Source organism: Bison bison, unplaced genomic scaffold (assembly GCF_000754665.1).
Source record: "Bison bison bison isolate TAMUID 2011002044 unplaced genomic scaffold, Bison_UMD1.0 scf7180017864356, whole genome shotgun sequence".
Taxonomy (NCBI): Eukaryota; Metazoa; Chordata; class Mammalia; order Artiodactyla; family Bovidae; genus Bison; species Bison bison.
Genome location: NW_011494928.1, coordinates 4,236,413 through 4,254,208, shown reverse-complemented (window position 1 = coordinate 4,254,208; position 17,796 = coordinate 4,236,413). Strand labels below are relative to the sequence as shown.

Below are 17,796 nucleotides of genomic sequence, written 5' to 3'. Positions count from 1 at the left end.
TACTTTACTAGCATGTGAGATGAGTGCAGTTGTGCAGTAGTTTGAGCATTCTTTGGCATTGCCTTTCTTTAGGATTGGAATGAAAACTGACCTTTTCCAGTCCTGTGGTCACTGCTGAGTTTTCCAAATTCGCTGGCATATTGAGTGCAACACTTTCACAGCATCATCTTTCAGGATTTGAAATAGCTCAACTGGAATTCCATCACCTCCACTAGCTTTGTTCGTAGTGATGCTTTCTAAGGCCCACTTAACTTCACATTCCAGGATGTCTGGCTCTAGGTGAATGATCACACCATTGTGATTATCTGGGTCGTGAAGATCTTTTTTGTACAGCTCTTCTGTGTATTCTTGCTACCTCTTCTTAATATCTTCTGTTTCAATTACAGTTCAACAAGTATGTGTTTAACTGTCCATTGATTTAGTGTTTGTCTCCCCCTTTATTGCTATAAGGTGCATTTAGGGATTAAATAACACATCCTCCTCTGGAGAAGGAAATGGCAACCCACTCCAGTACTCTTACCTGGAAAATCCCATGGATGGAAGAGCCTGGTAGGCTATAGTCCTTGGTGTTGCAAAGAGTCAGACATGACTGAGCGACTTCACCTCCTCTAAAGCCTCCCTCCCCCCTCTCCTTACTCCAGTGTCATTTGTTAGAAGGAAGCCAAAGCAGCTGTGGGCCTCATAGCTATGGTCCCAAAACCATTGTTTTGTTTGTTAGAGACGCTTGACATTTGGATATGAAATCTTCTGTGACCAAAATAGTCAAAGTCAAGAGAGTTAAGCCCACTACATGGTCTGTTCTGTTTATATATTCATTTATTTCTGTAAGTAATATTTGCTGAGCAACTATTGTGTATCTGCACTGTGGTCCGTGCTGGGGTGCAGCAGTGAGCAAAAAAGTCTGAGGTCCTTGTTTCCATGGAGCCTAGATTTCAAGGAGACAGACAAAAGTCAAACTAACAGGTAAGATGGATATGTCCCAGGATTAGGGCAACTAAAGAAAATAATGGAAATTAGAAATAACTTGGGAGGGGTCCACTTTAGAGAGGGCAGTCTGGGAAGCTTACATCTGAACTAGGAAAGAGGATGAGGGTGCTGGAAAGAAAGAGCACTCCAGGCACAGAAAGCAGTGTGTGCAAAGGTCCTGAGGCAAGAAGGAACTAGCAGGGCACAGGAAAGCTGAAACAGAGAGGAGTCAGAGGTAAAGCTGGAGATATGGCCATCAGGGGCAGCCAAATCAGTCTGAGTTTTATAGATGAAGGTAAGGAGTTTGGATATTGTTAAAAGTGAAACCAAAAGACAGTAAAGGAAATTTACCAGGTTAAGTGATCTGATCGGATTTGGAGGAGCACTGTTGCAGCTGTGTGGACTGTGCTTAGAGGGACAGAAGCGACAGGGACTGCCTCCATGATCTGCTCAAGCAGGGTTTGGAGTCTGCAGCCTAGGAAGAAATACATTTTGAATTTATTAGCATAAAGATGATTTTCAGATCCAGGAAGATGAGTGAAATAACCTATGGAGGGGGTATAACAAACTACCGCTGACTTGGTGGCACACGTTTATCTTTCATCTCTTTGTCTGCTCTGGGTCCTCACAGCAGCGCAGCAGGCTTCTCTAGTTACATGTTTCAGGCTTAGTTACCCCTCAGCATGTAGGATCGTAGTTCCCCAGTCAGGGATCAAACCTGAGTCCCCTGCATTGGAAGGCAGATTCTTAACCACCGGACCACCAGGGTTATTTATTTTTCAACAGTCCCACATTTATTTTTCAACAGTTCTGGAAATCTGAAGTTCAAAATCAGTTTCACTGCAATAAAGTCAAGGTGCCAGCAGGCCTCCAGAGGCTCGAGGGGAGAATCCGGTCCTTTGCCTTTTCCAAACTTGAGAAAGCATTCCTGCATCTCCAAAGCCAGCAGCATAGCACCTTCCTTCATGTGTCCCATAGCTCCCTCATCTTTTTTTATACAAACACCGTGCTTGCATGCATACTCAGTCACTCTTCTGTGTCCAACTCTTCCCACCATGGACTGTAGCCCATCAGGCTCCTCTGTCCATGGAATTTCCCAGCCAAGAATACTGGAGTGAGTTGCCACATTTTCTCTTTCAGGGGATCTTCCTGATCCCAAGGATCAAACCCATGTCTCTTGCATCAGCAGGCAGATTATTTACCACTGTGCCACCTGGGAAGCCCCATAAGAACACTGTGGTTACATTTAGGGCCAATCTGGGTAATCCGATATAAACTTCCTATCTCAAGATTTGTAACAATCATAGCTGCAGTCTTTTTGCTATACAGGATAACATTCACAGGTTCAGGGAGTGGGACCTGGAATCTTTGGCTATACTATTCAGCCCACCCCGGAGGGCCGAACGAAGAAAAGGGCCCAGTTCAAGTCGGGAGGCATGCTAAGATGTAAGTCAGAGGGAGGAGAAGGAACTCGCAAGAGACTGAAAGGAAATAGCTGCTGCGGAAGAAGGAAGGTTGGCAGGTCATGTTATGGAGCCAGGGAACTAGAGGGTATCCAGAAGGAAGGAGCTGCCAAGTGTTACTGAGAGGTTAAGTAAGATAAAGACTGGGAAGAGGCCACAGAACGTGGAATCATTTCCATTATCATTATAGTCGTGATGGTTTTGATAACAGCAGACTGGGGTGCAGAGTTGGGCAGGGCCCTCTGGAAGGGAAACCTTTGGAACAGGTGGAGGCATGCATCTGGTGAGGAGACAGAGACAAGTGTGGACAGCACTTTCAGTTCTGCTATCAAGGGAACAGAGGACCTGTGTTGGAGCAGGTTATGGAGTTAAAGACAGTGATTGTTTGTTTGCTGTCTGTTTTTAATGGAAGGTATTGCTGATAACTTCGTGCAGGAGGGAAAACAGATGACTAAAGGAATTAAGTTCTTGAGAAAGCAAGAAGGGATGCAATCTCCAGAGTCCAGAGAGACTGGCCCTGCCAGGAGCAGGCACACATCTTCTGTTGTAACAAGAGGAAAAGACATGTATAAATGTGATTCATTTTCTCAGCAGAGTGAGGCTGAGCATGAAGAAGTGTGGTACCTCTGAGAAAACAATACTTGGTGAGAGTCGTGTTATCTGTGGGCTTCCCAGGTGGCTCAATGGTACAGATTCTGCCTGTCAATGCAGGAGAAATGGGTTTAATCCCTGGGTTGGGAAGATCCCTTGCAGTAGGAAATGGCAACCCACTCCAGTATTTTTGCTTGAAATTCCATGGACAGAGGAGGCTGGCGGGCTACATTCCATGCGGTTGTAAAAGAGTCAGACACAACCTAACAACTAAACAACAACAACATTATCTGTATATATATATTGTCACTTTTCATTTCCTCTAATGAGTATAACTAGGATAGTTGCTAAATATCTAAAAAATAATTCTCTTTTAACTAATCGCCTGCTCCAGGTAAAAAATTTACCTATTACTAGACCTCAGGTTGGAGAAGGCAATGGCACCCCACTCCAGTACTCTTGCCTGGAAAATCCTATGGACCAAGGAGCCTGGTAGGCTGCAGTCCATGGGGTCGCTAGGAGTTGGACACGACTGAGCGACTTCACTTTCACTTTCCACTTTCATGCATTGGAGAAGGAAATGGCAACCCACTCCAGTGTTCTTGCCTGGAGAATCCCAGGGACGGCGGAGCCTGGTGGGCTGCCATCTGTGGGGTCGCACAGAGTCGGACACAACTGAAGCGACTTAGCAGTAGCAGCAGACCTCAGGTAGGGCGTTGAAAAAAAAACTGTAAATAGCTATCTTTATGATACATGAAACTTTATTAAAAAGAGAAATGGTATAATCAAACTACTTTGTGGTTTCATTTTCATTAAAAAAAAATAAGCTAAGAGAAAAGGAAAAGACTTACAAGTAAATAATTTGTTTTCTAGGTCAGTTATAAATAAGGCATTTATCATGATTAATATTATGAAATTATATAGCCTACACATGTCTGAAAACTGTAAGCACATACTAAAAATCACATTATCAGTGGTTAGCAGTCTGGAATTCAGATCCTTGGGTATCATGTTTGATATGACATTCAAGCAAACTATGAACAGAACTATTAGCATTTGCATCCTGTTTATGTAAGACTATAGCTTCTATCAAATTACTCATTTCCCTTCACCAAGATGAAGATAAGACAGTATGAAAGGTCCCTCCACCAATATTTATTAGGTCCTACTTGTTCACTTGGACAGCCCTGTAACCCACTGCTAAGGCAGATGTACTAACAGCCCCCATCTCACAGCAGCATGGGCTAAGGGCAATTTCTCAGTCTAGTAATAAACAATGTTACTTTTATCAATCTTACACCTAGAGCTGAGGCATATATATACAGAGTATGGATTGCCTCTTAATGGGTTGAGCTTAGTTGTTCAATATTTTATTTGGCATTTGAGACTTGAAAATTATAAAAATATATCTCAAAGTTGATTTATTGGTTTAAAAATTTGCTACCGGGACTCTCTTTTATTAGCCTTTTCTTTCCTCTTCCCATCAAAGACTATGTCTTTCTCCTCCCAGCCAGTCAGCTGCATTGATGAATTCCTTCTGGTGTTTTTCACATGATGACACTGTCTTTATTTCATAAAAGATGGAGCCTGGGAAAGATCCTCCTAACAGTGAAAAATCAGACTCAAGAATCAAGGCCAGGCTTGCTTCCTGCAAAGTTTCCCTCCCGCCAAGTTTCCCTCCCCTTGGAAGCTTCCACTAAACTCTCAGGGAGTGTCTTGACTCACAGTGGGAGAATCTAGCCTGCTATTTCAGATTCCAGCCCTCCACATTCTGAAATACAAATTCTTTGATTGATCTTTGAAAATACAAACATTGCCACAGAAACATATTGTAAAAAATGTATAAATGAAGTGAGTTGTAAACATTCAACTCAATGTAAACATTCAAATATCTCTACAGGTTTACATAAAAACAGTATTTTTTAAAAATGCATATAACTTTGCTTCTTGTAGCAAACAGTGCACAGGCTATTTATATTAAAAGGGAAAAGGCCAGGGGAGCTGGCTAAAGCCTCCAAAAAAGTCATTTGATCAAATTTTATCAGCAGATACTGATTTAGACATTTTCAGGGACACCCCAGAAAGTTATTTTTCCTGGAACCTCTAAAGGAAGCATCTTGCATAACAGAGATGAAAAATCAGTGCCATTCCAGTTAGATGTCTGAGGCAGTGTAACTCTTTCCCGAAACTGTCCATATATAGAGACTTTGATGGTAAGGAAGCACTGTTTAAGAATTATGAAAGATGGAAAACAAAGGTATCTTTCAGAGGGTCTTCGCACTTCGACGAGCTCATTCAGAGAACAGACTGGGTCTGCTTTCTCAGTCACGCCCACTCTTCTATTTCTATTTTATACCTGAGGATTATTCACAGCCCCTTTAAAAGTAAATAAAGAAAAGCACATTGCTTTGACTGTGTTCCAGAGGATCGGAGCCTGACCCGGGAAGTGGCGGCAGGGTCCTCGGGGAGCGGTGCCCTGTTCCTTCTCCCTGCCGAGGACGCGGGGGTCACAGGGCGTCGGTGGGGAGCGCGCAGGACTGGACCTCCTGGTACGCCGCCCGCGGCCTCGCGGAGCACAGCTTGAGCGAGAGGACCACCGAGAGGACCAGAAGGAGGAGGCCGAGGACGAAGAGAATGACCAAGGCTGCTCGTGCTCCTCTGGGATCCAGACTCTGGCCAAAGAAGTAGAGCTGCTCCTCGCCGGATTCTGTGCAAAAGAAACGCGAGCTGTCAGGGCACTTTCCCTGCGGAGTGAATCCCGACCATTGACTACAGGGTCGGGGCGGGCATCGTTACCGTTAGAGGGCGCGGATCCGGATGCACCTCCAGAAGGAGACTTGGTGGAGTATGGAATCCTGTTGTCTGGACAAAGAAGACAATGTGATGGTTTATAAACAATAGAAGCAGATTCTTTTCACTACCTGAGTTGTTTCCAGAGTTAAGTCATTTCACCAACAAAGACTTGATCCTATCAGTATCTGTAAGCCTTTATTGGATAGTCACTGTGCCTATTTCGTGCCAGCATACCCCATCCACCCTGCAAACTTCTGCTCACCTATTAAGATATCCACCCGTGGAACCTGGGTTCATGTCCCCCAGCCTGTTAATCATTGCCCCCTGCTGCTGTCACTGAACCCTGTACCCTGCACTTTATCTTGGCATATACCATAGTCTACTACAGTTACAGGTCTGTCTCTCTTACTTGACTCTGAGCTCCTTGGAGGCCCTCATGCTTCCTGTTTTCAAAGTCTGCAAGAAGCCTGGTACTATCAGCTGGCATTACAGACAGAAAACAGTACCTATGTTTCGAAGGACTGTGTAGGTTGTCTCCATGCCAGCATGAATATGGTCAGACACATGACAATGTAACAACCACGTCCCTGGGTGATCTGCAAACAGTTCAATGGTTTGGAATGTCCCGGGAAAGAGGTCATGTACATCTTCTCGGTAAGATTTACCTATCTGCAGGTAGAAGGAAATAATAAAGATAAGAGCAGAAATCAATTAAATGAAGAATAGAAACATAATAAAGATAAAGAAACCAAAAGCTGGTTCTTTGAACAAATCAGTAACATTGATGAACTGTATGGAAACCAACCTGTGCTGGTCCCCAGTGATCCCTGTCTCCTGGTACTCAGTACCTTGGTAGTCCCCTCTCACACTACTATCTGACGGTTGGTCCTTGAAGCCACCAGCATATGGCAGAAGCAAATGGCATTCTGCTTCCCTTTCTCTCCCACTGGATCGCTCACTCTAGGGAAGCCAGCTCCCATGTCATGGTAAAGAACTGAAGCCTCTGGCCCATAGTCCTGTGAGTGAGCTTGGAAATGGATCCTCCAGCTGCTGTCAAACCTAATGACTGTAACTCCAGTTGTCATCTTGATTGTACCCTCACAAGAGATGCTGAATCAGAATCAATGAGCTAAACTCTTTCCAGCCTAACCCAGAGAGATTGTGAGATAATAAGAGTGTGTTGCTTTAGGGCACTACATCTTAGGGTGAATTTGTTATGCAGCAAAACTTTAGACAAACTGACAGAGGAAAAAAAAAAAACCCACAGATTACAAATATCAGAAATGAAAGGAGGTCTATCACTAAGACTTTATAGACATTAAAAAGGATAGTAAAGGAATGTTATGAACAACTATCCATGAATTCTACAACTTTGGAGATTTACAGATGGCCGATGATAGAAAAGCATATGAAAAGATACTCAATATCATTAGCCATTAGGAAAATGCAAATGAAAAACAATGAGATACCAATATATATATTGGGTTAGCCAAAAAGTTCATTCAGGTTTCATAAGATCGTATTGAAAAATGTGAACGAACTTTGTGGTCAACCCAATGCTTAAATGGCTGGCTAAGAAACAATAAGAATGAAAGATAGCCAGTGTTCATGTGGATGTGGAAAAGTGGTACCCTCATACATGTCTGATAGGAGAGAAAAGTGTACTGTCTCTCTGGAACATAGTTTGGAAGTTTTATTGAAGTTAATCATATATGTACCGGGGCTCAGTGGTAAAGAATCCACCGGCCAACCCAGGAGACATGAGTTCGATCCCTGGGTCAGGAAGATCCCCTGGAGAAAGAAATAGCAACCCACTCAAGTATTCTTGCCTGGATAATTCCATGGACAGAGGAGTCTTGCAGGATACAGTCCACAGGGTTGCAAAGACTGAAATACAACTTAGCAACTTAACAACAACAACTAGTAATCTACCCCCTAGGTATTTTCTCAAGGGAAAGGAAAAACATGTTCACATGAAACCACGTTCACAAATGTTTATAATGACTTTATTTTTAATAACCCCAAACTGGAAACAACCCAAATGTCTCTCAATAGGGGAACAAATAAACAAACTGCAATACATTCATACAATGGAATACTGTTCAACAACGGGATGGAACACACTGCTTATACAATGTGGTGGATGCACTTTAAATGCCAATACAAAATTAAACAAGCCAGATTAATAATGCTATAGGCTGTATGATTTAATTTATAAGACACTTCAGAAAAGGCAAAATTATAGAGACAAAAACAAATCAGTGGTTGCCAGGGGTTAAACATGGGAAAGGAGCTGACTCTAGAAGGTGCAAAGGGGACATTTTAGGGGTTGATGGAGGTGTTCTATATTTTGATTAGGGTTAGTTACACCACTGTATGTGCTTATCACAACAGAAGTGTATGCTAAACAGAGTGAATTTTGTTGTTGTCATTTAGTCACTAAGTTACGTTCAGCTCTTTGCAACCCCATTGACTGTAGCCAGCTAGGCTCCTCTGTCCATGGGATTTCCCAGGCAAGAATATTGTTGAGGGTTACCATTTCTTTCTCCAGGGTATCTTCCCCACCCAGGGGTCAAACCCATGTCTCCTGCGTTGGCAGCTGGGTTCTTTACTGCTGAGGCACCAGGGAAGCCCCAGGGTGCATTATACTCAGTGTAAATTATACCTTAGTTGGAAATATTTAGGTATATAATAATTTTATATGTATATAAAATAATTTTGTTTTTATAAATTTTATATATTTTAATATAATTTTTAAATGTGGATTAAAACAGCCAAATTCTGAAAAGTATCATAGACATTTAATATATGAAACTTAATATAATCACTGTTAGGTTAGTACTTTCTATCTTAAACTGTGTTGAATAAATATACTGAGGGGAGAGGATATTAAATGTTTCATTAGTTACTATTTATTTCTGTGTGACTGGAAAAGGAGCAGTGCAAGTTTTCCTTGCAGATTAGACATGATTATTCATTTCTATCTACTTCCTTGTAGACTGCACAGCACCTGAGATGACAGACATTTGGACCTTATCCCAGGGATTCTGATTCATCAGGTCTGGAGTGGAGCCTGGCAATCTGTTTCTTAAACTGCTCCACAGGTGATTCACCAGTCAGATAGCACAGCTTGATGCTTGAAAGGCAGGAAGCCATACGTGGTAGAGCCCAGTCCACTAGGGCAAAAGTCAAGGTAACATTTCGGACCCAAGACAAAGCTTGAAATATCTCATTTACTAGAGAGAGCTATTCTGTTGGTGAAGCACATAGAAAAGAAACAGGAGAGGAAAAAGAAAAGAAAAAAAGGAAAAGGGACAAAATACTATGGATGCCTTCATTTGCGATATTAATAGCATACTCCAGAGTGGTTGGAATTATCCCCATGTGGGCTGCCATCTATGGGGTCGCACAGAGTCAGACACGAATGAAGCGACTTAGCAGCAGCAGCAGCAACTGATAACAAAACTCTCATTTGAAGCTCAGAGAGTTTTTTTTCTTTTTAAAGCACAAAAAAATACATATTAAGAAATATTTGTCAGGGGAAGGACATAATCATATTTCTCTGTTCCATTCTCTAGCATTCACTACCACCCCTTGTGGCTTGTGAAAGCCTTATTGTCAAATAACTCTAATTTCACAATGGAAATATATTGAATCTGTTAATTCAATGTCTTCCCCAAAGCATTTCTCTTACACGAACCTTGAAAAGAAAGCTCTCAGCATGATAATGAATGGTGTGTATGTCCACTTCATCTCCTACTCCTAACAGGTACCAGTTGGTCATTGTGTCTTCATTCATGACGAGTCCATGAAGGTTCCCATAAATCTTCCCATTAATAGCTAAGAAGGTAAAAAAAAACAGCCTCTTGTTAGTGATGATTACTTAATCTGGTTTTAGAAACAATTCAAGAAGATCTTTATGTCACCAACATTTTCATTTGCCTGATAAACATGTAACCATCCCACTCACACTTACCAATGTCCCCACCATTTTAGACCCAAAATTCAGAGTAGTAAGAAATCTTTATAAAAGAGAGCCAGAAAAGAGAAATAGAGGTTTGTTTTTAAAAGCTCTCTCTTGGGTAGCAGTACATGTTGGTTGGTTGGTTGTTTATTTGAAATATTCTTTTTATAGAGTGGATTACAGACTCATGTGTGGGGTCACCAGATTTACACCATTCTACAGCTGAGTGAACACAAGCATGGAGAATCAAGTTTATATAAATCAAAATTGAACCAATTAAAAGGTTCAATTAATATTTCATTTTCTGAGAACTAGCTTAGGGCAAGTTGCTAAACTTGGCTCAATCTCCAAGAGAAGAAAAGGTTCCAAGAGAAGGAAAGTTTCCCACAGGCCTGAGCCCATGATCTAACAATGACTAAAGCAAGCTCAAGCTAGGCTGACATGGTAGATAGGGATTTCATTCCTCTGTTTTCTACAAACTTTTTATTCTGTGTGTCATGACACAACCAAATGAGTTACATTCACTAAAAGGAGAGAGCCTAAGAAACTTTGCATAGAGGGAGGCAAAATTGTAGGGGAGAGAGTAGCTGAATCAGAAATCAGGTTGCTATATTCTAATCAATGTTAGCAATTAACTAGCTTTCTTATCTTGGGCAGGACCTATCTTTTTGCACACTGTTGGTCAAAAGTAGATCTTGGTGATAGAGTGTAGATATGTCAATTAAAACACATTACTTCCACTTAAAAAACAAGAAGTACCTTAAATTTCAAAGAATTACATAACAGACACATTAAAACAGAAATTTGGTGATAGTGTTTCATGTTCCAGAGACAGTTAAACCAGGCCCTTAAATTTGATCAAGTACAGGTTATCCTGTATTCTTATACAAATATACCAATAAGTGATCATTCATTTCCTAGGAATTACTTTACAGTCTTATAGTTTAGGGATCCCAGCATTCAGAGACACAGCTGCCTAAACAGATGGTCCGGAACCTCACTGGACCTTGCTGGCAGCCAGTCAGTGGTTTGGCTGGTTCCCTCTGAAGGAAAGCTTTGGAGGATTTTGTTCTATCAAGGTGCGCATGGGAATGGAGAAGGGCTCAGAGAAGGAGGCTGGGACCTTCCACAGATTTCTATGGACTTATCTCAACAAGGGTCTCCTTTTTAAACCTCTGATATACCATGCATTTTGTTGCTCTCCTCAAAATCATCAGAGGGCTTAAAATCTCGTGGATCTTTATTAAGATACTTCTTAATATTGTCATCCAGATACCAGGATTCATTCTCATTAAATACCAAAAACAAGAGAGCAAATTCATAATCAACGTCGCTTCTTCTTCCCTTTTCATTCAACACTCCTTCTCTGCATGTAATCAGAGGACCCACCAAACCACTGTATGTATCCTGAAAGAAAAATAAACTGAATTAGAAAAGCTTTAAATAATTTAATAACACAGATTAGTTGCTTGTAAGAGTCATTGCAAAAAGACTAAAAGACAATTGACCATGAAATAAGTACTAAGAAACCCTGAAGAATCAGGGCGATCTTTGCTAAAATTTAAGATTATTTCTAAAAATTTGCTGAGAGTGAGCTTTATGAGGGCTGAGGCTGTGTTCTTTACTCACTGTTGAGTCTCCAGAGCTGGGCTGTCTACTACATAGAAGGTGTGCAATAAATATTTGTTGAATAAATGAATGCTTATTTCTATTTTCCTGTGTGTTTTTCAAGTGAGACTATATTTTTTTATTGAAGTATAGTGGATTTACAATGTTGTATTAGCTTCAGATGTACAACAAAGTGATTCAGTTATGCGTATATATATATGTATATGTATTACTTTACAGATTCTTTCCCATTATCAGTTACTACAAGATATTGAATATAGTTCCCTGTATACAGTAAGTCCTTGTTGTTTATCTATTTTGTATGTGGTGGTGGTGTGTGCTCAGTCGTGTCTGACTCTGTGACCCCACGGACTGTAGTCCACCAGCCTCCTGTATCCATGGGATTTTCCAGACAAGAATACTGGAGTGGGTTGCCAATTCCTTCTCCAATTTTGTATGCTGTGTGTATCTATTAATCCCAAACTCCTAATTTATCCCCCACCCCTTGTTTTCTTCTTTGGTAACCATAAATTTTTTTCTATGTCTGTAAGCATATTTCTGTTTGGTAAGTAAGTTCATTTGTATCATTTTTTTAGATTCCACACATAAGTGATTTCATACAATATTTGTCTTTGACTGACTGACTTTGTGTAATCATCTCTAGTTCCATCTATTTTGCTCCAAATGGTTTTATTTCATTTTTTAATGGCTGAGTAATATTCAGACATTGAGTGTGTATGTGTGTGTATATATATACACACGACATGTTCTTTACCCATTCATCTGTCACTGGACGTTTAGGTTGCTTCCCTGTTTTGTTTATTGTAAATAGTGCTGCTATGAACATTGCACATATCTTTTTGAATTATGGTTTTCTCTGGGTTATATGCCCAGAAATAAGATTGCTGGATCATATGCTAACTCTGTTTTTAGTTTTCTGAGAAACCTCCATCCTATTCTCCAAAGTGGCTGTACCAATTCACATTCCCACCAACAATGTAGGAGGGTTTCCTTTTCTCCACACCCTCTCCAGCATTTATTATTTGTAGACTTTTTAATGATGGCCATTCTGTCCAGTGTGAGGTGATACTCAAGTGGGATTGTATTTATAACTATATACAAATGCTTATATTCCATTTTCTATCCCCCAAAGATGATAAATTCCTTCAAGACAAGAATATTTTCAGCCCTCATAGTACTTAGTGAGGTCATTTGCACATCACAACGGCTCAATAAATATTTGTTGGGATGCACAAAGCAATTGGCAAAAAATTGATATGAGCCCATGAATGATTTTCATATTGAGTTATTCAGCCCTGAGCTTTCTTTTGAACTCCCACATTTCCATCTGCCTATTTAAATATTCCAGCTGGATGCCTCCTGCAATAATTCAATCTGCTCATAAGCCTTTCTAAGGTGAATTTTAGTATTTCCCTCAAACCATTTCCTTCTCCTGAATTCTCTATTTCTGTTAATAGCACTATGATATTCCCTGTCACTTAAGTCAGAAAACTTGATTATCAGTGTTTAATTCGTCATTTTCCTCACTTTGTCCCACGTTGTGCGTGGGTGTGTACTCAGTTGCTAAATGATGCTGGACTCTTTGCAGCCCTATGGACTGTAGCCACCAGGCTCCTCTGTCCATGGAATTTTCCACGCAAGAATGCTGGAGTGGCTCGCCATTTCCTCTGCCAGGGGTCGTCCCATCTCATTTGCTATCAAATCTTACATTTTTTTCCCCTTCAGAGTCTGTTCTGTGACTTTCTCTTCATTCTATCCACCATCCTTCTAGTGTAAGATCGTTTTGTTTTTTGGCCCCACCCTGCAGCCTGTGGGATATTATCTCTCGGACCAGGGATCGAACATGTCCTATAAAAGTCACCAGATTCAGAATTGTGATATAATTATGGATGTACACATGTATTATTTCCCCCAAAGATGATAAATTCCTTCAAGACAAGAATATTTTCAACCCTCATAGTACTTGGTGAGGTCATTTGCACATCACAACGACTCAATAAATATTTGTTGGGATGAACAAAGCAATCAGCAAAAAAAGTGGACTTCCCATGATTCTACTTTGGTTTTTGTTGTTTTTTTTCAAGTGTCTGGTATGTTTCCCCTGAACTCTTGTGCTTTCCAGTACAAAGACACTAATTATATCAGATATGACCTTAGTTTGGACTTCAATTATGATACATAATTCAAGACTAGATGTTTTATACATACATATCTGACTCAAGTTCAATATTGAATCCTTGCCTTTAATTTCTAAGTAAAGTTAGCCTATTTATCATTCAAATAGTTTGTGATTTCAGTTACTAAGTTTTTATGGAGTGTGTTTTCTTTCCTGAGCCCTGATGGTACTGGTAAGGATTTTAAAACTGGGTAACATCATAAACCATGTTAAAAATTAAAATATATATTTATTTTTTGCTTATCTAATTTACATATCTTCTCTTGCTTCAAACTTCCTTATAAGTTCTAAATTTAGTAATTTGAGATCTCATTTTTTTCCCCTACACTTTAGATCAAGGGGCAGCAAACTTTGTTTTTGTAAAGTGCCATATAGCAAGTGGCTCCCTTTGTGACTCAGATGGTAAAGAAACCACCTGCAATGAGGGAGATCTGGGTTGAGACGATCCCCTGGAGAAGGGAAAGGCTAACCACTCCAGTTTCTGGCCTGGAGAATTCCATAGACTGCATAGTCCATGGGGTCGCAAAGAGTCAGACACGACTGAGCAACTTTCACTTCACTTCACTTCACAAAGCAAGAATTTTTTACTTTGTGAATCATACCATTTCCATCACAGATACTCAACTTCATTATCAATAATGCAAACAAATGGGCATGGCCATAGTTTGAGACCCCTGCTTAAAACCAATATACCTCTTCATATATACCCACTGTAATTGTGATAACTTGAACAGTCAACTGAAAACCATATCACTTTGAGCATTTTGGCGGCTCTTTCCACCTTACCTTCACAAAGTTTACTGTTGAATAGTAAAGCCATGGAATACAATTTGGGTCAGATGGCCCTGGACCGGACCTTTTAGGGACATTCCATCTGTAAGTTTTTATTTCTCCTGAAACAAATAAGAAGAAATAGAAAAAAAAAATTAATTACATGATCTCTGTTCCAGACAATTTACCTGAAGAAATACAAACAGATTCTTTGTATATTTTGATTAAAGTTACTGCTGGGGAGAATTACCCATTCAATAGAAATATTCCTGTTAAACTCATACCTTGACTTTTTGCAGGTTCACCATGACAGATTTTCATTTCAGCCTATATTACAGCCTTCCATCCTAGTTTGATGGTTTTTCTCCTCAAATTTTGTATCTCCTTCCCAAGAGTTATGCTTGAGCACACTAGAGTTGCCGTGGGCCTCAGCCTTGGCTTCTTGTGGAGTCACCAGGGAGCTTTGTAAACCCTCACTGCTCAGACCTCATCCCAAACCAATGAAATTAGAATATCTGCAATATATTATTGGTGTACAAATATATTCCTTAAGCTTCTCAGGCAATTCTAATCTGCAGGCAAGTGAGATCTAGCTGGAACCAGAGAGACTCAGAGAGGCCTAGTTTCAAATCTCAACCCTAATGACTTGTTTCCACTCAACCTCTGATAAGCTACCTCACCTGACTGACCTTTGAAAGGTGACAGCTTCCCTGGTAGCTCAGATGGTAATGAATCTGCCTGCAAATCAGGAGACCTGGGTTTGGTCCCTGGATAGGAAAGATGCCCTGGAAAAAGGAATGGCTACCCACTCCAGACCAATGCCTGGATTTCACTTAGCTTTTGACAAGCTACTTAACCTTCACAGAACTTTAGTTTCCTTATTTGTAAAGTGGATTAGTCAACCCAGTTTTCAAACTGTTGTGAGGATTAAATGAAATAAAATATCTAGGAAAGTGCCTCACATTGAGGTCAGTCAATAATTGTTAATTTGTATATATGTGTGCATGCTAAGTCGCTTCAGTTGTGTCCAACTCTGTGCAACCCAATGGACTATAGCCCACTAGGTTCCTCTGTCCATGGGAATTCTCCAGGCAAGAATACTGGAGTGGGTTGCCATGCCCTCCTCCAAGGGACCTTCCTGACCCTGGGATCAAATCCATGTCTCTTATGTCTCCCACATTGGCAGGCAGGTTCTTTACTGCTAGTGCCACCTGGGAAAGCCCTAAATGTTAGTTGCTCAGTCATGTCTGACTCTTTGCAACCCATGGACTGTAGTCCACCAGGCTCCTTTGTCCATGGAATTCTCCAGGCAAGAACACCAAAGTAGATTGTCATGCCCTTCTCCAGGGGATCTTTCCAACCCAGGGATTGAACCTAAGTCTCCCATGTTTCAGGCAGATTCTTTACCATCTGAGCCACCGTGCAAGAGTTAGTTTGTATGTATACTAGCAACAAATGCGTGCACTCCCTCTGGTCAGGCCCCATATCTGTGAATCCCCTGCGACTGGCCCAGAGCCTTGCAGAGGAACCATATATTACTCATGAGTTATCAAGATAATCACACTGTAAAAGGCTCATTTAAATTATCTCCTTTTGAACTATCTGAGTCCCATCCTCACCCTATAAGGACAAACAATTTACAGCTGAATCTGAGTCACAAAGCAAAACAAAAGACTTGCATGAAACTTTGGTCTGTATTTGTTCATGAAGCAGTTGGTTTAGTAATATCAACTTAGGTCTAGTTTCCATGATTTACCCCATGCCTTGGTAATCACAAGATAAACAGCTAAATGCAAGTGACTATTGGTGCTGGGTTATTAAAGTTGAAACAATCCATTGTCCACCCACCTGGAAGCCAAGTTCTCAACAAAAAGAGGATGCTCAGTAAATGTTTGTTGAGTGATATAATGAAAAGAAGATGAAGAAAATGGAGGAAGGGGAGAAGAAGGAGATCTGAGGGGGCTTCAGTTCAATTGTGTCCAACTCTTTGTGAACCATGGACTGCAGCAAGCCAGGCCTCCCTGTCTATCACCAACTCCATGAGTTTACTCAAACTCATGTCCATCTAGTCGGTGATGCCATCCAACCATCTCATCCTCCGTCATCTCCTTCTCCTCCCGCCTTCAATCTTTCCCAGCATCAGGGTCTTTTCAAATGAGTCAGCTCTTCGCATCAAGTGGCCAAAGTATTGGAGTTTCAGCTTCAGCATCAGTCCTTCCAATGAATATTCAGGACTGATTTCCTTTAGGATGGACTGGTTGGATCTCCTTGCAGTCCAGGGGACTCTCAAGAGTCTTCTCCGACACCACAGTTCAAAAGCATCAATTGTTCAGCACTCAGGTTTCTTAATGATCCAATGCTCACATCCATACATGACTACTGGAAAAACCATAGCTTTGACTAGATGGACCTTTGTCGGCAGAGTAATGTCTCTGCTTTTTAATGGGCTGTCTAAGTTGGTCATGGTTTTTCTTCCAAAGAGCAAGTATCTTTTAATTTCATGGCTGCAGTCACCATCTACAGTGATTCTAGAGCACAAACAAATAAAGTTTTTCACTATTTCCATTGTTCCCCATCTATTTGCCATGAAATGACGGGACCAGATGCCATGATCTTCGTTTTCTGAATGTTGAGTTTTAAGCCAACTTTTTCACTATCCTATTTCACTTTCATCAAGAGGCTCTTTAGTTCTTCTTCACTTTCTGCCATAAGGGTGGTGTCATCTGCATATCTGAAGTTGTTGATATTTCTCCTGGCAATCTTGATTCCAGCTTGTGCTTCATCCAGCCCAGCATTTTGCATGATACACTCTGCATATAAGTTAAATAATCAGGGCGACAATACACAGCCTTGGCATATACCTTTATCAATTTGGAGCCAGTCAGGTGTTCCATGTTCAGTTCTAACTGTTGTTTCTTAACCTGAATATAGATTTCTCAGGAGGCAGGTAAGGTGGTCTGGTATTCCCATCTCTTTAAGAATTTTCCATAGTTTGGTGTGAGCCGCACAGTCAAAGGCTTTAGCATAGTCAATAGAACAGAAGCAGATGGTTTTTTGAATTCTCTTGCTTCTTCTATAACCCAACAGATGTTGGCAATTTGATCTCCAGTTCCTCTGCCTTTTCTAAATCCAGCTTGAACATCTGGAAGTTCATGGTTCACATATTTCTGAAGCCTGGCTTGGAGAATTTTGAGCATTACTTTCCTAGTGTGTGAGATGAGTGCAATTGCGTGGCAGTGTGAACATTCTTTGGGATTGGAATGAAAACTGACCTTTTCCAGTCTTGTGGCCACTGCTGAGTTTTCCAAATTTGCTGGCATACTGAGTGCAGCACTTGAATTCCATCACCTCCACTAGCTTTGTTTGTAGTGACACTTCCTAAGGCCCACTTGACTTTGCATTCCATGATGTCTGGCTCTAGGTGAGTGATCACACCATCATGG

General features: G+C 40.9%; 1 protein-coding gene across 1 annotated transcript in view; it reads right to left on the bottom strand.

Moving 5' to 3' along the window:
* Window positions 1-4,965: 4,965 nt before the first annotated feature.
* Window positions 4,966-17,796, bottom strand: part of HEPHL1 (hephaestin-like 1) — a 93,436-nt gene continuing 80,605 nt past the window's right edge. The window contains exons 15-20 of the mRNA XM_010855183.1: window positions 14,369-14,475; window positions 10,962-11,184; window positions 9,514-9,653; window positions 6,320-6,482; window positions 5,817-5,882; window positions 4,966-5,727 (exon numbers count right to left, since the gene is read on the bottom strand). Of these exons, the coding sequence (XP_010853485.1) occupies window positions 5,528-5,727; window positions 5,817-5,882; window positions 6,320-6,482; window positions 9,514-9,653; window positions 10,962-11,184; window positions 14,369-14,475 (899 nt within the window). The 3' untranslated portion in view covers window positions 4,966-5,527. The remainder of the gene's footprint in view (window positions 5,728-5,816; window positions 5,883-6,319; window positions 6,483-9,513; window positions 9,654-10,961; window positions 11,185-14,368; window positions 14,476-17,796) is intronic.